This window comes from Pogona vitticeps, chromosome 5, assembly GCF_051106095.1.
Source record: "Pogona vitticeps strain Pit_001003342236 chromosome 5, PviZW2.1, whole genome shotgun sequence".
In the NCBI taxonomy this organism is placed as follows: Eukaryota; Metazoa; Chordata; class Lepidosauria; order Squamata; family Agamidae; genus Pogona; species Pogona vitticeps.
This window is the reverse complement of record NC_135787.1, coordinates 73,666,737-73,687,310: the sequence shown is the minus strand read 5'-3', so window position 1 is coordinate 73,687,310 and position 20,574 is coordinate 73,666,737. Positions and strand designations below refer to the sequence as shown.

Here is a 20,574-nt window from a genome sequence, read left to right as displayed (position 1 = left end):
CCTTCTTCCCACTATATCTGTACACCAACTCTGTGAAATACATCAGGCTGAGAAAAATTAGCTACCTCAGGGTCACCCGGTGAGATTCTGTGGCACACTGGGAACAAGAGCATATATCTCTCAAATCCATTCAAGCAGTTACTGCTGACTTACACAGGCTCTTTTGCAGACAATTAAATTGATCCATTTTTACTAATTTTTCCCTACCACTAACCAGCATGCATCTGTCCCACTGGCAAATCTACAATAGAGAGCTGGGTGACTCTTTCCAATAGGGAAGGAAGTGGGGATTTCTAGAAAAAAAGGGAGCATTCTTTCCTCCAGCAAGAGCTTCTGATACATTCCACACCATTCTGTGAACAGAAGGACCATTGTATTCTGCATTCAACCCAATAATGTGTCAGCTATATACATATAGTGCTCATAGTGGTCTAAGCTTGCTCTTGTAATTGTGCTTGAACATCTGAATATAGAAAATGCTCTTGATTAAATTCTCCTTTGATGAACATAGGTTTCATTTTCACAGGCTCTAATTTATAAAGAAAACAAAGAAATAACTGTTTAAAGAAACACATATAATTGTCATGTGCTCAGTTACCTTGTGAATTCCAGCACATTTAGCAATTCATAACGTTCTTCCTGTCCAAGCTGAAAATATATATACATAAAATGTTAGTTTTCCCCCAAAAGGTATTTAATGGTATTTTCTGTACTAGCATATGCTCTTTTTCTCCATGTAGATTTGGGGCTCATTCAGCCTTTTACTCTCCTTACTTTTCTTATCATCCTTCCAGACACCAAACATTTCTCTCTGTGTCAAGATGGTGGTATCTTTCAAATAAAGACAGCCATGTCTACATCTTGTATATCTTATGGCTCATTATGCAAATCATCTTGTGGGTTATGAAAGGACTGACCAGTACACTCACATATGAAGACATCACAATACATTTCAGCCAAACTTATTTTATAGAGAGGAAACAGAGTTTGGCTTTTCTTTGTACGGCAGTAAATACGCTCTTGAACATACAAAACAAATATGCAGTGACTCCTGCTGTACCACAGGATGCCAGCCATATTGCAATTCTTGTCTGCTCCACTTTTTCCAGAATACACATTTTGTGTGGGTCAGGCCTACACCTTTTTTACTCACCTGACCAGGTAATTGAGCCAGTGAACTATTTCTTTAAAACCCTTTTGTGATGGCAATAGAAAAGGTGGAAGCAAGAGAAGGGAGAGGAATTTGGATCTCTCTAACCCAGAGGAAGAAGGTTAAAAACACACAACAGGCTATTTCACATGTTTTAGCCAGTCAGCTTTGTTAAAGGAAAAGCTTCTCTTTGTAGCTATTCCCAGCCACTTTTTTTGCCTTGAAGCTCATATCTGGATTTGAAGTTTCTGTTTGTGTATTTATTAATTCGTCCATTTCCTAAATTCTTCTCACATACACACTGATACTACATTTCTGCAGTAATCCAACCAGACAATTAGATTAGAATTAGATTTAGAATTCTGTTATGTAGCAATAGTCCACTCTACTGAACACTTCCCAAGATATCTACATTGCAGAATTAAGCTGATTTAATACTCAATCCTTCTCTTCTAAAGTACAATGGAAGAATTTCACTAATTTGCAAGCTCCAGGATTTCTTAGGATGAACCAAAGACAACTAAAGTGGAATAAACCGATAGAACAGTGTCCAACATACAGGTCCAATATTTTTCAGACCAGCTAAAGGTGTAAACAGCACAAGGTGAATGGCTTACAGTTCAGGTAAATCCCAGCCAGGTAGACAATATGACAAATGAAACTTCCACTATTTTTTCTTCATTGTTTTTCTCTCCTTCCAGCTGTATCACACATTCAGCTCCCCCCTCCCAAAGCAGGTAGCAGTAATTCTTATTGTCAGTCTCTCTGATAATAATTACATGCTTATAAACTCATACATGGAGACAGGAAACATCAAGTCAAACCAGGTAGCTAGATTACACAGAGGTTAAAGCCTGAATTGTTCCAGATACATAAACATATACAGAATGTACAGGCAAGCTTTACACAACAGTAGAACCTGTGATCTTCCAGAAGCGGGAAGACCACTAGTGAAGACTTATGTCATTTGGTCCTGTGCAAGTCCAACCAAAACAGACGCTGCAAACATTTGGATGAAATCTCATGGCTGCCCACTCTTGAAAAGATTCCTTACGTTTGAAGAATCATATTACTTCTAATGAGCCATCTTACTCTGGAGGCATCTAGTGCTTGCCATCAAGTGGGCCAGTGGCTTCATGTTACCTAGCGACTTAGTAAGATACTGCAGGCTACATACAATTTTTCATCGATCACTATCAATTTGTTAAATCAAAATCCCTGGTGATCCATACCCTAAAGGTTCTCTTAGTATGCATGCCAAGCTTCAGATATCTAGGTTTCAGTCTTGGAACTATAATGGAGATACACACACATACACACATGCACTATTATTATGGTTACAGATAAACATGACATTGTTTGGTACAAGAACTAGGAGAGATAGCTATTTTAAATATACTTACAGATTCTATAATCACAGAGTCTGGTGTTCTTCCAGTGAAAATGAAATTAAGTTGTTTAGCTGCTCTAACCAATGCTCCTTCATCTGTAACAAACCATCTCATTATTTCCAGAGGCAAATTGAACAGTGAAATACTGACAACTAATTTTTTACTTTTCTATAATCCCCAGTACATGTCTTTAAATTATACAGCCAAACTTTTACACCTCATAGATGTTTCCAGACATTCCATCATTCAATTGTCATGGCTCTTTCACATAACTATTTAGCTGGTTTTAATATTTTCTTCCACTTTTAAGCTTCCCTATTTTTCCCACCGTGTCTTTTAGAAAACCATCAATTAAGGATAAAAACACAGACCAGATGATCAATGTCTTCTTATTGGTGGCTCATGGAATAGTCCATTGGAAGTACCTTGTTATCTACTGCACTTATTCTCATGTGAATGTAATTCATTGCCATTAAATGGACAGGTTACTTATACTGGTAACTAGCTCTTCAAGTGGTCATCTATGAATTCACAAATATTTATGTTTCTGCGTCTGTGTGAAATTTCTCAGAACATTTCAGAGCTTAAACAAAGGTTAGAATAGACCCTCCTACAGTGGATGTCCAGTACCCAGCAACCATTCCTCAGTTCCTCTAGTCCACTGCTGTATATGAAAGAATTTAGTAGTATGGCAGACTGGGGGTAGGATAGATGGATTGTGAGAATTCACAGATGACCACTTGAAGAACTACAGTTACAGGTAAATTACCTGTCCTCCTTTATGGTTTTCACAAATCACTCGTATGGGTGACTGGCGAGTCACTTACAGGTTGGTGGGATTTCATGCCAAAACAGAAGAGATTTCTGCTCTGCCAAATGCAGCATCAAGTTTAAACTTGAAAACCATTTGATGACTTGGAAGGCTACGACCACAGCGCAGACTTACAGATGTCTCTTAGCTGGATCACCTTGAGGAAGGCCATTGAAGCAATAAAAGCTCTAGTTGAGTGGCCCTTGAAAGACTCCGGGAGTCTTTTGCTAACTGGTAACACAGCCTGAGAGTATTAAAAAGCAAAGCAAAGCATGCTGCTTATATACTGCCCCATAGCGCTTCAAGCACTCTCTGGGCGGTTTACAAGTTAATTATGCAGGCTACACATTAAGAATACAAAATTATTTTTATCTTTTTACTTTTATATCTGTATTAAATGTTTTATGTTACCTTTCTCACATATGGGCTAATATAAAGAGTCCATTGAAAACACTATCTCAAACATTCCATAGTAATTTAGCAGTTCCCTCAACATTACAAGGCCGATCTCTGCTAGAGAGTCATGGAGATGCACAGAGACGACATAAGGGAAATGTATAACAGGACAGGAAATTGTAGATAAATATAGGTTGCAGAATTAGACAAGGTAATGTTACCAGAAATTATTGCAAATACATACTTTACTTAAATAAATGTGGATATGATTGTCAAAGATTGTTTGGTTTCATTCTGGAGTTAACCTGGGATACATGTCAGCTATAATGAGTACAGTCAACCCTTGATTTACGAACTTAATGCGTTCCGGAAGTCAGTTCGTAAATCGGAAAGTTCGTAAATTGAGCCAGCACTTCCCATAGGAATGCACTGAAAACCAATTAATCTGTTCCGGCGGAAGAAAAAAAAATAACCCCCCCAAAAATAAAAATATTTGAAGAAGCAAGCCAGGCGGCCAGGGAGAAATCGGCTCCCTCCTTTCACCCAGTGCTGCCACAGCTGCTGACTCCCCTTCACGCCTGGCCAGGGACTGAGCTCAGCCCGGCGCGAAGGGGACTCAGCATCGGGTGAAAGGAGGGAGCGGAACCATCTGATTCAAGATTTATACTGCCAATATGCTCTAACAACTTACTTATTCTGTATATCTTGTATTGTTTTTATCTTTGAATTTTCGGGCCTATGACCATATAATAAAACCTAACAAGAATAAATACATTTATATTTATAGATTTAAATATTGCTATATAAGTCTTACCTGGAGATGCTGCTTGATAAATTATCTCATCAGCCTCTCTTTCTGGAACTGCTGTATGGCACACGGCCATCATTGTGAGAAACTCACAGATTATAGGTGCAGTTGGCTAAAACAGAAGAAAAAACATAGAGAAGAATGGTATGAATTTAAGGTCATATGAATAGGCCAAGTGCCATAAGGTTGAGATTATATTAACTATTACTGTATCTTTTGACAAACAAAAAGCTAGGCTTGTTTTTAATCTAACTCTTGGCAACAATCTAATGCATGAAACACATTATGTCATCTTAGTGCTACTAAAGAACAAGGCTTCAAGGTAGCACAGGAAGAAACCATAATTTACAGTCAATGATATTTAGATAGATGGATGGATGTATGTATAGATAGATAATAATATCAAGAAAATAAGAATAAAAATAATGTTTTAAATAACAAACCCTTAAAAAGATAAAAACAAAGAAATCTGAGCAAGTCAAAAGCTAATCAAAATAAAGACAGAAAGCTGGTATTGAAAGGTAGGGAAACACAAAAGAGAAGATAAATGGTAAGAGCCTTGGGAAGAAAGATGGATTTTCAGTGTATCAAATTCAAGATGTATGCAGGTGTGAAAAGTTTCCAATTAACAAAAATAATGTTTCCAAATAAAAAGATGTTCCCAAATAATAAAATAATTCAAGAATAAGACAGAGGTGATGAAGGCACAGAAGAAATAAACTGAGGTCTAAACACAAAGATAGTATAAGCAAAATGAAATTAATGGGTACACTCACATATAATACTAACCATAGTCCAGCACTATACATAAACTGAAATAAGCCTGAGTGAAATCTTACACTCCTATCTCATTTGCCTATATGGATTAGGAAATCTGGCAGTATTCCTTTTCAGTTTCTTCACTCCCAGGTTCTTTTGTTAATGAGGCTCATGGTTTATCACAAACTGGTTGGTTTCAAAATCAGTCTCTTTTTCAGAGTCTGTGATAAACCATAATTGCTGGTCAAGATAGCATAAGCGCACATATAGCAAAATTTAAAGGACACTCTGCAGAAATTTGTTTCCAACCATGCAGGTGTAGAAGAGAAAAATAGACATGCACATTCTGAAAGCTTGCCTTGCAATTCTTTCAGCTTGTGCTTGTAGAATCAGACATTCAGCATTACATGTGAGAATATCCAAGGAGAAGACAGCTCATAAGAGAAAATGAATAAGAAGTGGGAAAATAATGAAAATATGGCAGGAGTGGGACACGCCCACCCGTGAGCACAGGGGTGTCCAACCTGTTAACTGGTCTGCACACGGCGCTTGCCCCCCCCCAGTGGTCCGCAGACCAGAAAAGGTTGAGGACCACTGCCATAGACAATGCTATGCTCCGTCGCTCCTGGCGGCCCTGCCCGGGAGTCCTCGCCTCCTCCTTCTCCAGCAGGGGAAGCATCCCCTGCCACTGCGGAGCTGCTGCTGCAAGGGCAGGAGCGAGGCTCCGATGGGAGGCCCCAGAAGGTGAGCCCCACTCGGGGGCAGCAGCGGAGGGGAAGCCGCCCTCCTGGAACCTCTTCCACGGAGGAGGAGCGGTGCCTCATGCAGCCCGGCCCAGCCCACCTTTCCCGCCCGGGAAGAGGCGGCCATGGCCCGGCAGGAACCAGCAGGATCGGCCACTCACCCTGGGTGGGGTGGCGCCAAGCACAGTGACTGGCTGTTGGTGCTTCCCGGGCAGGCTGCCCACAACAGCTTCCCTGCAGGGAAGGGGCGCTGGGGGAACAGGAGGGCAACACACCCCTCAGCAAATGCGACACGCCCCTCCGGGGAGGTGGAGACTTGTCTCCGCGGCCCAGTTCCGGTAAGCCCACGGACCGGCACCGGGCCCTGGTCTATGGGGCTTGAGGAAAGGGACGTGTCCCTTCCCAGTCCATCTCCTGATGAGCAGCACTCTGTGTCTGATTCCCTGGAATGAACCATTGATGGAATTTCCACCAAGGTAAGGTAAAGGTTCCCCTTGACATTTAGTTCAGTCGTGTCCGACTCTAAGGTGCAGTGCTCATCCCTGTCTCCAAGCCATAGAGCCAGCGTTTGTCCATAGACCGTTTCCGTGGTCACGTGGCCAGCGCGACTAGACATGGAACGCTGTTACCTTCCCACTGTGGTGGTACCTATTTATCTACTCACATTTTTATATGCTTTCGAACTGTTAGGTTGGCAGGAGCTGGGACAAGCGATGGTAGCTCACTCTGTAACATGGATTTGATCTTATGACTGCTGGACTTCTGACCTTGCAGCATAGAGGCTTTTGCGGTTTAACCTGAATAGCACTTTCCTGGGGGGGACCTGCTTTGAGGGGGTTTATGTGGACATCCAAAATCCAAACTTCACCAAATTTGGAAGGGGTGTAGAGAAGAGTCAGCGGAAACATCTCTGTAATTCTGCTGTTTCTAGGTAGCTGGGGAGGGTGTTCTAGAGTTCCTGAACTTACAAACCAACATGAACTGATTTGTGGTTCTTTTTTTCAAAATTTTGGGATGTTTGTGGTTTCTGGACTTCAATAAGCCACAAACCACCATTTTGCTGGTCATGCTCATCTCTAATCTGATGATAGGGTGCTTCTAAAAAAAAGCTTTAAGTGGGAAAAGTGTTAATTTTTTCCTTGGTTCTGAATGATTTTTTTTCTATAAGAAACAACTGTTTTCATTATGATCTCATGTAAAAACAAATGTTATTTAAATCAATGAGGCACATTCTAAGTGCAAGTTACAGTTTGGGATATAAGTTACTTTCCCGCACATTATTGTTTTGATTAAAGTTTCTTCTTTACTTAACTGTAACATGTATATCTTTATCTTACATGTTTATTTTGAAGGTTTTCCAGCAGCGATTGATCACTAAACATTTGTTCTTCTCTTGTTTGTGAACTTTGCCTAAAAAAGAAATACACACAAAAATGAAAAGCAAGAGATACGGTATTTGTCTATAACAAAAGACCATCTAAGGACACATACTGTAGTTTCTAGCTAGAACTTTGCAGAGTAAACTAATATATAATAATTGAACATATACTTATTATGGCATTTTAAAACTATATTCTTTGAGCATTTATTTACACACATAAAGCAATTTCTGGCAATGTATCAGATTTGCCGTCAGAGGAAACATTTGGCTTTGTTGGCTTATGGTATATTTGAATATATGTTTTCTAACAATTTTTTCCTAAAATTCTGAAGTCAAGCTGCCTGTCGAAAATCTGAAAAAAAAAATCATAATTAGAAAACAAATGTTGATATAATCAATAAACTTCCAATCTTTTTTTCTTGATAAATAATGCTTGCACTCCTGATAACCAACATTAGAGGCATCATCAGAGATTGCTCTCTTTCAGAGTCAAAAGCTGTTTCCCTTGTGCATAATAGATACCAGTTTAATTATGTACTTTTAAAATGGTTCATAGTTAATGATAATGATACATAATCTGGCTTTAGCAAAATTAGTAAAGTCTTAAGTGAAGGTTAGTTTAGTGCTTACCAATCATCTGCAGAATAGCCATAATCCTCTGATTCAGGACAATGGCTGCATGAAAAGCAAAGGTAGTAGAAAAATAAAGGTATACAGCAGAGAAAGGTGTCCAGTTAGAAGGTACAGAATGGAGAGTTTAATGTAAATAAATACAATTAATATGCAATGAAAATTAAGGATTAGAATATGAAACATACTGCAGTAGCCTACTGTGAACAAATGAATTTGAATTCTTCTGTTTGTATAAAAATGAGCTATGGAGTTTTGATTAGAATATGTATATACTGGGACTAAATAAAAGCTGAAATGGAATAGGCCAAAATGGGGACTTCTTAATAATAACTGATGTCACAAATAGTGGAATGTGTTGGGCAAAGGTCCAAAAAATATTTATTTAGACCTCAAACCTAATGAATATTACTCTTTCTTTAACCTTTTGTTGTCTGAAAACTCACCAGAATGGAACACAATGGCCCAGAACAGCAACTTCTGACTAGGATAACCAAACCAGATTCATAACACATATGTGACTACATAAGTGCAACAAGCCCCAAATCATCTGCAAGAACAATGTTCCAATACCTGTTCTAGGCAGTAAATCAACATTTATTTATTTAAAATATTTTATCCCACCTTTCTCCTTAAAAAGGACCCAAGGCAGCTTACATCATTAAAAGATAATATTTAAAGCTAAAAAAAATGAGTGTACAATGGTGAGATGGAGGACATGGCATATTTTCTAACAGACTGCTCTCTGAGGATTTGCGGGATCAATATCTTAAGCTTGTTAAGGTGTTAAGATAATCAGGAGACACTTTTCTCTGAGTCCCACCACCTTCCCAAATGTGTATGGTGGGGACACAGGAGAAGGCCTTCTCTGTTGCTTTTCCCAGACTTTGGAACTCCCTCCCAGAGGAGGCCAGACTAGCCCCATCTTTGCTATCCTTCTGGGAACATGCAAAAACCTTTCTCTTCAGGCAAGCTTTCCTTCAGTGACTGGGTGCCTGAGTGGGATTTTTAAATGAATTGTAAGCAGCCTTACTGCTTTGAATTTGCTTTTAGTATTGCTTGTGTTTACCATTTCACAGAGTGGTATCTGTTTGATCATTTTAATATTTGTATATTTACTGTTCGTAGATTTAAATATTGTCTTTTAATGATACAAGCTGCCTTCCAAGTAGGCCAGCCCAGCCAAATTCACCCACCTGATCCAGTTAGAGGGGACAGAAGGAACCAGCCATAAAACACTCCCGAGAACAAGACTTCCAGTATCCATTCTGGACAGAGGAACAGAGACTTCCAACTAGGAAATCCCGATGAAATTAATTTGTCCTATTACACTAGATGAGATTGATGCAATCAGCCATAAAAAAGCCTCAGTGACCACATTCCGGTACCGGTTCCAGGTATAAAATTGATATTACACAAAACAGCCTGGAACAGAGGTATTCACCCTTCCCATCAGATGAGAGGGGAATGACGTAACAAGCCAGAAAACAAAATCGGCAGGAACCAAATTCCACTATCCATTCTGGGCTGTTTTTTGCATGATGCCTGGCATGTGATTAATGGTTCACTTCTTAAAATTGTTGTGAGCATGACAGAAATATAGACTGAGATATGAACTGCCCTGCCAGATCATATCCCTACAGGAAGGGACTGAGTATCCAATATTAGACAACCAGATTTTTTTGGAAACTAGAACAAGACAAGAACACAGCAGTCTTACTTGCCTGCCTCACCACCTCATTCCAACAGATACCTCTCACTCTGAAGACAGGAATTTCTCATTTAACAATCACAGCTAACAGATTGTATGGGAAATAATTTTATAGAGCATCACCTACCAGTAGCTATCTGACCAGTGCTTACCTGAATCTATTGTCTACTGATGTGACTTGTAACATTATGAAAGAAAACTCTCACTCCACTGTCTTCTCTATGTCATCATTCATAGCATCAGTCCATAAATAAAAGCAAAACATGATCACTCCTGTGCTGCAGATTGAATCAGTCTGACTTTAATCTGGTCTTCCCTAAACTACTATATTTTACTGAGCTAATTCAAAATGTGCATGAAAATAATAATTATATGGATCACAATATGTGCTCGGGGAAATGTGTCTTTCCTTTTTTTACAACTGTTTTCTCTCTAAGAATGTGATCCATTTTGTTACACAAGACTTGGAAAGTAGGCATTCAAAATAAACTGTCGTTTACATTCTAGATATCATTCCAATGATATGCTTGTTTCTCTTTTAAATATATTTTCACAATCACACTTTTTTGCTTTGAAACTGTAAATCCCCTCTCTCCACTGCCAATGAACCCAATTACAAAAATTCAAGGAATATAAAATAATCTACGGCTATAAACATATTTTTCTAGAATGATGTGCACAAAATTACCAGATGTGGAAGGGTCTTTTCTCCCCTTCTGCCAGAAACAAAGGATAAGAGTCATTGCCAGAGCATGAGAAGCAGCCAGGTTTTTGAAGTGGGAAATGTGAAGGATTGGTGGGTTGGTGAGTTGGAGGAAGAGGGCTGGGTGTTTGGCTCAGCTTTAAAATGAGCTGAAGAAGATTTAAAGGTTCATAATAATTGCTTTATATTGAAGGCAAACAATATAAATATCTGAGACTTCAATTTCCAAGCCCAGAAATATGAATCTCTTTGATAATTTGGATGTAAATGATTATACAGTTGTCAGGGTGCTACATTATTCAGAAAGATTCCATGGATCAAAAATGCTTGATTCAGATGTATCCCTTTAACAAGTGCAGAGTGACAAATATGGGGATTGGGAAGGTTTCTTTTTGAGTTAACATCTTTCTCCACCTCAATAACTTTTTCCACTGTACATAATCCAATATGGTCTCTACTAGATTAAAGGAGTACTTAAAAATGATGTATCTGGAAACCAAAAGTCACTATCAATGAAACTTTTTATTATGCTGTAATGATTTCACTTAGTGAAGACTCATATTACTTCTGTTAACATTAGCCTAAATATTAAGGCAAAGCAAAAATGCATATAACGCTAACAATTAGAGGATAAAAAGTAATACCAAATTGGTTTTTGGGAAAATGCTTAAATAATCACTCGCTTTGTCATTCAATTTTGGCATTCAACAGTAATTATTTCCAGGGAACAGCACTAAAGCAGCACAATCTCTTGACATAGTTTTGGAAAGGACATAGGTTAATATAGTCCTCTAAATATGAACATAAACACATTTTCTATTCAGAAGCAAGTTCCCTCCCACAAAGTTAAGTAGAGGATACCATAGTTCTAAGTCAGAACACAGAGAACCCATTGCAGCCAATTTTCTTAATATTTCCCCGTTCCATTCCAGGAAAGGTTAACATCTATAATAGCAATCCTCTTTTTGTGTGTGCGTTACCACTTTTAGTACACTTCTGACTGAACATTCATTTAGGAGGCTATACATGATTCTTGTTTAATTCTGCTTGATCACTTTGGAGAGGAGTTCAGTCAATCCATGTCTAACTTTGGAGGAATTTATGATGCCCCCTTTCCAGGATCCACTGTTACTTCTAATAAGAATCTTACTTCAGATGGGCTGCTGCATAAGGACTAGGGAAACAGGACTAGGTTTTTTCCCCCTGTTTAGGGTTCTTTTGAGAGGTTTCTCTTTCATTATTTTCTGCACCAGGTCTTTTGTTTAACATCAAAAGGGCTACTTCTTTTGTGTCATTTTGTTTTGTTTTCCCCATTCATATTTTTTTTTGCCATGACTCCAAGCCCCCGTCAAAGAACCCCAAAAATCTATCCCCAGAAAGCAGAGGAAAAGCAACACAGAATCAACCTACTCCATAAGCAGGCAACTAACCATTACCACTACCCAAACAGTTCTTTAAAACAATTCCTTAAAACATACACCTTTAACAGGAGAACATGTGGAATACACAATTAACCAAATAACAATTTGAAAAATCAAACATGGAAAGTATCCATCATACCTCCAACACAAGGAAAATAAATAAAACACACAGACACATAGACACACACACACTCATATACACACAGAGTTCCCTCTCCCATAAGGCAAGAAAAGCAAGCAAACAAACAAAAGCATGAAATACAATAAAAATGTCCCCTAAACAAAAGTGAGTAGAATATGGGGAGATTCCTCCGCATGTTCTCCTTTTCTTCTCCAAGTCCAGTGCAGCAGCAAGCAAAGGAATCAAAAAAAAAGAAACAAAAGAGCTGAAAAAATACCCCAAATACAGTCGTGCCCTGCTTTACGATTACCCCGCATTATGATGAATCTGCTTCATGACGACACTTTTGTGATCGCTTTTGCGATTGCAAAACAATGGTCTAAATAGGGTTTTTTTGCTTTGCGATGATCGGTTCCCTGCTTCGGGAACCGATTCTTCGCAAAATGATGGTTTTTTAACAGCTGATCGGCGGTTTCAAAATGGCTGCTGGGTAATTAAAATGGCTCCTTGCTATGTTTAGGGACGGATTCCTCACTAATGGCCTCCCGAAAATGGCCGCCGTATGGAGGATCTTCGCTGGACTGTGAGTTTTTAGCCCACTGGAATGCATTGAATGGTTTTCAATGCGTTTCAATTGGCTTTTTATTTTTGCTTTACGACATTTTCGCTTAACAGCAATTTTCCTGGAACGGATTATCGCCGTTAAGCGAGGCACCACTGTAAATTGAGGGAAAAGAAAAGATTGCAAGAGTCAGGGGCACAGGCTGGTGGGCCGCACAAAAAGGAACCTGTTAGGAGCTCACATGTCACAAGGATTAAGCAGAACAAAGAAAAAAAATCCTCGCAATGTGTTCCAACTAGTTCATGTCCCTTTTACAGCTCCCCACTCCTGGAAATTCTGATTGGCTACTGATAGCAACCCTCATGTCACTAGCAGACAAAATATTTCCCAGGCAATTTGACAGACAAGAGGTTTGTGGTTATTAGTGTTGTGGTTAGATTTATTTGACAATATGACAAATAGACGGGTTACTTACCTGTAACCATGGTTCTTCCAGTGGTCATTCTGTGAATTCACACAATAAGGGGTTAAGTCAGCGCCTGCGCTGGTCTTCTCGGAATATTCCAGAGCTCTGCAAAGAGAAACATTGTCAATACTATCTATACTGCGCATGCTCCGCCCGCCCAATCCTCAGTTCCATTTATCCGCCACAGGCCTATGCAATTTGATGTGCAGATATGCAGTGACGGATAGTGGGGAGGATGGGCGGGTTTGTGTGAATTCACAGAATGACCACTGGAAGAACCATGGTTACAGGTAAGTAACCCGTCTTTCTTCTGCGTGGTCTTCTGTGAATGCACACAATAAGGGGTGATTAACAAGCTGGCTTACCGGTTGGTGGGTCGTCACTGCAGGGCAGATGCGAGGACAGCTCTCCCAAACCTTGTCTCCCTCTTGGCTCTCATGTCCAACCTATAGTGGGAGATGAAAGTGGAGGCATTTGACCACGTAGCAGTTCTGCATATATCCGGAAGGTCAACTCCACGCAGAAGTGCTGTAGAGGAGGCCACTGCCCTGGTGGAATGGGCACGCAGGCCTTCAGGAGGAGGTTTGTGTTGTAATTCATATGCCAACGATATTGTTGAAACAAGCCAACGGGAGATAGATGAGGAGGAGGCTGGTAAACCCTTCTTGTGCCCAAAGTAACATAGGAAAAGCTTAGGAGACAATCTGAACTCTTTAGTACGTGCAACATAAAAGGAGAGTGCCCTCCTGACATCCAGAGAATGGAGCATGCGCTCTGTTTCATTGGCGGGCTGTGAGAAGAAGGTGGGTAGAATCAGTGGTTGATTCAAATGAAACTCTGAAACAACTTTCGGGAGAAAGGACACATCGGTGTGAAGAATAACCTTGTCATTGAAGAATTGTAAAAAAGGTTGATCAGCCCTCAAGGCGGCTAGTTCACTAGCACGACGAGCAGAAGTAATTGCTACCAGAAATAACACCTTCAAAGACAGCAACTTTAAAGAACATGTAGCGAGTGGTTCAAAGGGAGGACGCATGAGTGCATTTAGAACTAGATTCAAAGACCACTGGGGCATCAATGGTTTGAGAGGTGGTCTAAGATGAATGAGTCCTTTGAGAAAAGCTTTGACTGTAGGGTGAGAGAAAAAGCGTGAAGAAGGCGATTCCCTGGGTTGAAAGGATACAATTGCAGCTAAATAAACCCTTAAGGTGGCAACAGACAACCTGAGGTCAAACAAGTAACGAAGGAACTGAAGTGTTGTAGAGAGGGAAGCTGGAACAGCCGATAAACCTTTGGATTCAGTGAATTTTATGAAACTCTTCCATTTATAGGCATATAAAGTGGAAGTAGATGCTTTCTTGGATTTATCTAGGATTTCTTTGATCTGCGGGATATCCTCCACGCTGTGAGGCGAAGAGTGTGGAGATCGGGATGAAACACTGTTCCCGCATCCTGTGTGATGAGCGCAGGAAAGTTGGGAAGGCGCACTGAGTCCACTGCCATTTCCACTAATGTTGGGAACCAAGGCTGGCGAGGCCAGAAGGGGGTTACTAGTATGGCCTCTGCTGACTGATGGTGGAGTTGTACTAAAGTTTTCTGTATTAACGGGAACGGTGGGAAGGCGTAAAGCAGGCCGTTTCTCCAAGATAGCATGAAGGCATCTCCCAGCGATTTGCGGCCTAGGCCCGCTCTGGATGCATATTGTGGACACTTCGCATTCTGGTGTGTGGCAAAAAGATCTACAAGAGGTTTGCCCCAGCACCGACATAGTTGATGGAACACATTCAAATTCAACTCCCATTCGTGCATCTGATCGAGGCGGCGACTGAGTTGGTCTGCCAGAAAATTGTCCTCCGTGGATAGGTGAACTGCTACTGGGAATATGTGGTTCTGGTAGCACCATTCCCAGAGAGTTACTGTAAGAAAAAGCAGGGATGGAGAATGTGTTCCCCCTTGTTTGTTTATATAGTACATGGCCGTGGTGTTGTCGGTGACTATTTGAACACCACGGCCACGTACTAGGGGAAAAAAGGCCCTGAGCGCCTTCAACACTGCTAGAATCTCGAGGTGGTTGATGTGAAAGGACCTCTCTTGACGAGACCACAGAGCATGTACACGATGGCGTCCGCAGTGCGCTCCCCAGCCTGTGGGGCTCGCATCTGTAGTTACTTGGGCCGTAAGCCGCAGGGGCCGAAATGGGCGACCCACTTGCAGATGTGGCGGGAAGGCCCACCATTGGAGTTGCTGTACTAACTCCTGTGACACTAGAAGTCTCTTCTCTTGGTGATCCTGGAGAGGACTGAAAAGGGATAACAGCCAAATTTGTAGGGATCTGAGCTTTAGTCGAGCGTGAGCAACTGCGGGGGTCGTAGAGGACATGAGCCCTAGAAGATGTTGAGCATGTCTTGCTGAGACTGAGCGACCCGGGTGGAACCTTTGAATGGCATTGCGAATCTTTCTTATTCGTTGACATGGAAGAAATATGCGTCCCTTGCGCGCATCTATCTTGGCACCAATGTAGTGTACTATCTTGGATGGACAAAGATGTGATTTCTTGTAATTTATTGTGAGTCCTAGGCCCTTGAGGAGGCAAAGGATGAATTTGGTATCTGTGTCTGGATGGAGAGACGACCAACCAGTCGTCGATGTATGGGAATACGTGAATGCCGTTGAGTCTGAGGTAAGCCGCCACAGGGGCCATGCATTTTGTGAATGTGCGAGGCGCTGTGGCGAGGCCAAATGGAAGAGCCAAATACTGGTAGATTGTGTCCTGGAAGATGAATCTGAGAAACTTTCGATGATCTGGATGGATGGTGATGTGAAAGTAAGCGTCCTTGAGATCTATGAGGACGAACCAATGTTTCTTTTTCAGGAGGTGTGTGATGGATTCCAATGTCACCATGCGAAACCGACGAGGATGCAGGTAAGTATTTAAGTCTCTTAAGTCGAGGATGGGTCTCATGCCGCCGTCCTTTTTGGTGACGGCAAAGTATCTTGAATAGAAACCGTTGGGCATGTCTGTTCCTGGCACAGCTTGAATGGCTCCCTTTGAAAGTAAAGATTGAACCTCCTCCTCTAGAATAGGGTTTGACGTAGTATATTGCACCCTTCCTAGAGGACGATATTCTAAAAACTCTAGGCAATAGCCAGACGAAACAATTCTTAGAACCCAGGAATTGCTTGTGATATTGGACCAGTTTTGAAAATATGGCTGGAGTCTTATGTCTGTGACGATGGATGAAGGGTGTGCTATCCAGTCAAAGATATTGCTTGTGTTTCTTTGCAGGTGGCTTGTAGGTCTGACAACGCTGCGATGCCTGGTGAGCACGGTAAGTAGATGGAGTAGAGGAAGTTTGAGGTAAGGCAGAGCGGGAGGTTTCTTTGAACTGCCTGAACTGTTGGGAGGGTTGGTTGTATTGGTTAGAGGACCGTTTCCATTGGTACCTGTTGAACTTAGGTTGTGGCTGAATATAATAGGACTTAGCAGTTTTCTTTGCTTTATGTAAGTCCTCAAGATGGTTATCCGTTTTCTCACTAAAGAGACCAGAAGAATCGAAGGGTAAATCCTCAACCTTAGCCTTCACGTCCTCAAGGATGTTTGCAGCACGTAACCAAGCATGTCTACGCAGGTTGACAGCAGTAACAAGGATTCTGGCTGCTGCTTCCACTGAATGTCTGGTTGCAATTCTTTGGTGTTTGGAAACCGTTTGCGCTTCCTCGTAGGTGTTCAGAAAAGCTTGGCGTGCATCAACAGGCAACATGTGCAAGGCTGGCAACGTTTTGATCCACAGCTGCTTTTGATATGCTCCTAGAGCAGTTTGATAATTAGCAACTCTGAGTATAAAAGCAATTAAGGAATAAAGTCTTCTACCAATTAACTCAAGCTTTTTCCCTTCCTTGTTTGTGGGGATCACATGTGCCTTTCCTGATGGTTTAGTGCAGCTCGTCTCCACTATGAGGGAATTAGGGATAGGATGTTTTAAGAGGAATTTAGCATCGTCCCCAACAATCTTATACATATTCTCAGTTCTCTTGGGTAAGGGCACCGATGTCGAAGGATGCTCCCAGAACTCCTGGATGATCTTCAGTAGGGCAGGTAGAAAGCAAAGGCTAGGAGGTGGTGAACGCTCTTTATTAATATCACCGAAGATGAGGTCTTCTTCTGGAGGTGCAGGCTCGTCAACGCGTAGCTTAAGTGTTTTTGCGAGCCTTGATAACATTTGTGCATATGAGGAAAAATCCTCCGAGGGTGAGGAATCGTGAGGGTTGCCTGTGTCCGATTCTACTGTCTCCCCGACCGGTAACTCGTGAGGTGTAGGTGGAGGAGGTGGCTCTTCCTCCGATTCAGATTCTTGTGAGGAGAAGGAAACATCATCATCAGATGACAGCTCATGGTCTCTCGTTCGACGTGGAGGTGGAGCTTGTGGCACGACTGTAGGAACAGGTTGCGGGGGAAGAGGAGGAGGGGGAGGTGCAGTCGATGTCGACGGGACCGCAGGGAGTGGAGCAGTAGGTGGAACTGGTAGCGGAGTAGGTTGAGCGGTGTCTGCTACTCTTTTCTTATGTCGACGTCGATGTTTCCTAGGTGGGGTCGATGGCGAAGAAGAGGAAGAGGAGGAGAGGTAAATGTATTTGATCCTCCGACGTCGATGACGACGGTCGGGCGACGTCGACGGTGAAGGAGAATAAGAGCGGCGTCTGGATCGACGCTTGTGCCGACGACGACGAGAGTCGGAGGAGTCACTCGACGTCGATCTATGACGACGTCGGGAACGTTTGCGCCCGTCTCTGTTGTCTCTACGAGGTGAGGCAGAGCGATCCCTAGAGCAATGCTTTCTCTTCGCCTGCTTCTTCCTCGGTGGCGAGGGAGGGTGGGGAGGCAGAGGAGATATCGATGGAGCCGGTGAAGCCCACCCAGAAGACACAGGGCTAACTGGGGCCGAACCCAAGCTTGTTGTTGCTCGAACAAGCTGACTTGGCGTCGGAGAGGGAGCGCCAAGGGGTATAGCCGGCTCAGGCTGACGAGGAGGAAGGGGGGTAGCCGCCCCCGATGTTGAATCCTTGTCCTTCGACAAATCCTCCAATAATGGAGAGAGAAGGTCGACCGATCCCGGCAAAGCTTGGGATACAGCGTCCTTAGCCTTCACCGCTGCCTTTGTTTTTACCTGTTTTACAGGTTTTGCGGGAACCGCAGCTTTGGAAGCAGAAGATTTCTTTGAAGGCTTCTTAGATTTTGCAGGTACGTCTGAAGGTTTGCTGGCTACCGCAAGGCTCGGGGCGCCCTCGGAATGGGAGGTCGAAGAGGTAGAGGGAAGCTCCATAGGCGAAGGCTGAGAAGCAGCCAGGGCTGAGTTCCAAAGATGTAGTTTCAGCCTCTGTTGTCGAGCCTTTAAAGCGGCCTTGGTAAAGGCTTGGCAATGTTCGCAGTTCTGAGCCGAATGGGATTCCCCCAAGCAAAAAAGACAAGTGTCGTGCCCGTCCTGAAAAGGGATCTTACCCGAGCAAACGACACAGCGGCTGAAAGGGCCCGAGGGTGGAGGGGGCATAGGAAAAAGAGTGCTCGCAATGGCCGTTGGAAAAGGCGGGAAAAAACGGCGAGACTCACTAGCGGCAATTAAAGCGGCCGCTGAAGGTACCAAAGTCCGAAAGGCAAAAAGAGAAGTCGTAAACGTGCAAGAGTAAAAAAACCGAGCAATCCTGGCCGAAATAACATTACAAAAAGGGCAAAAGTAGAGGAGCTCTACCGAGAAGAACCATTCCACACGGCGGAGAAATGGAACTGAGGATTGGGCGGGCGGAGCATGCGCAGTATAGATAGTATTGACAATGTTTCTCTTTGCAGAGCTCTGGAATATTCCGAGAAGACCAGCGCAGGCGCTGACTTAACCCCTTATTGTGTGCATTCACAGAAGACCACGCAGAAGAACCAAGTTTTAGTTCATGGATAAAATACATCTTTGCAAAACATCCAGATTGCTCAGCTATTCATGCATTTAAAAGGAGACATTATTAACTGGACTAAGAAACTATTATAATGGTAGTTACTGTATTTTTCTGTTTATAACATGCCCCCATTTATAAGACAACCCCTTCCAATTTTCTAACCCCCAGATTAAGAAAACTTAGCTTTGAGTATTCAGCCTCTGGGCCATTAGGAGTCCCTGTTGAATCTGAGGCTACAGACTCCACCTCCAAGGAGGTGTGTTCCAGTTGGTTTGTACAGCACCAGCTGATGTCAGTTCCATAAGGACCATGACTGGAGGAAACCAAGTCTCCTGGCTATAGGAAGCTAAGCCTCATGACTGAAGGAAGCCTGTTTACAGAGGCCAGGTATGTGCTGTTTTGTTCTCTCCTCAGCTATCTCAGCTTACATCCGTGCAAAAGATGCCCCTCAAGTTTTAGTGTGATGATTATACATGGAAAAATACAGTACTGAGATACTCATATCACAGGTTTGGGGCCCTTTAACTTCATTTATTAAAGAGATATTCCAAAGTGAAATGACAGTAAATATTTGGCTTTACTGAAGTCTCAAATTTTATAGTAAAACACTTTATTCCAAACAATTAAAAAAGTATAAACCCAAGAATTATTTAAAGAACTTACCCATAAGCTATTCCTGCAATAGTGCACTTCTTAAATTGCATTACATTGCATGTAAGGGTGCCCGTTTTGTCAGAAAATATGTATTTGACCTAAACAGATGTTAAAGTTTATTACTTTTATTTTCATAAAATATACATTAATATTGTTTATGCATATTTTAGATACTTCCATAATGTTTAAAACATTACAACTGAAATCCTGTTGTGCAACTCCACCTGTGCAACAGGAACAATGTAATTAGCAGTGGCAAACTGACTTTGATTCCTTCTGTGATTTGGGGGTGCATGACTCATACACAACATTGAAAAAGTCTTGTACATCCTGAAATCACAAAGGGAAGCCTTTAATCACTAGTAATTTGCTGCTGATTTTGTTCCCATTATGCAGGAAGAGCTGCACAACAGAATTTTAGCTCATATGTTTTGATTTAGAGATGCAGGTATTTATATACAAATATCCCCGCACATGTGGCGATAACGAGGGTCCAGCCCTTGGGTCCATTCACCGATCCGATGCAGACACAGACAGCACAATTCTTCCAATGGCTCCGTAGATCACGATCGGCTAGCCACTCCTGGCAGGAGGAAACGCCTCGCTGCAAGGTCAAAGAGTAGATCACAGATCATGATCTGCAGAGCCATTGGAAGAATCATGACATCTGTGGCAGATCAGTGAGTGGACCGTCCAGCCCCATGGGGCTGGACCCTCATTATCGCCACCTGTGTGGGGATATTCATATTCGTATATGAATACTCCCATCTCTAATTTCAACATTTCTGAGTAATGTACACTAGAAAATCAAACAATGGTTGTTATAAGTTGGAAATGACTTTTATGGCAAAGTATTATTAATTATTATAAATTAAACAGATCTAAAATGTATTTTAAGAAGAAAAAGACTTCTACTCTTGGCTA

General features: G+C 41.9%; 2 protein-coding genes across 6 annotated transcripts in view; both read right to left on the bottom strand.

Annotated features, from left to right (window-relative positions):
- ATP8A1 (ATPase phospholipid transporting 8A1) overlaps positions 1 to 20,574 on the bottom strand; it is a 138,870-nt gene that overhangs the window by 47,286 nt on the left and 71,010 nt on the right. For 3 of the 5 annotated variants that reach the window (XM_078393978.1, XM_020786218.3, XM_073001199.2), the window contains exons 14-19: positions 19,660 to 19,748; positions 8,070 to 8,114; positions 7,396 to 7,468; positions 4,563 to 4,668; positions 2,554 to 2,636; positions 599 to 648 (exon numbers count right to left, since the gene is read on the bottom strand). In XM_078393978.1, coding sequence (XP_078250104.1) covers positions 599 to 648; positions 2,554 to 2,636; positions 4,563 to 4,668; positions 7,396 to 7,468; positions 8,070 to 8,114; positions 19,660 to 19,748 — 446 coding nt within the window. The remainder of the gene's footprint in view (positions 1 to 598; positions 649 to 2,553; positions 2,637 to 4,562; positions 4,669 to 7,395; positions 7,469 to 8,069; positions 8,115 to 19,659; positions 19,749 to 20,574) is intronic. The other 2 variants (XM_078393979.1, XM_073001197.2) reach the window with 1 other exon arrangement.
- On the bottom strand, positions 13,062 to 15,661 carry LOC144589410 (uncharacterized). Its single transcript, XM_078393980.1, has 2 exons — positions 13,419 to 15,661; positions 13,062 to 13,158 (listed from the first exon to the last, which is right to left on the bottom strand). Exon 1 carries the CDS (start codon positions 15,524 to 15,526, stop codon positions 13,433 to 13,435), a length of 2,094 nt encoding a protein of 697 aa, XP_078250106.1. The 5' UTR covers positions 15,527 to 15,661; the 3' UTR covers positions 13,062 to 13,158; positions 13,419 to 13,432.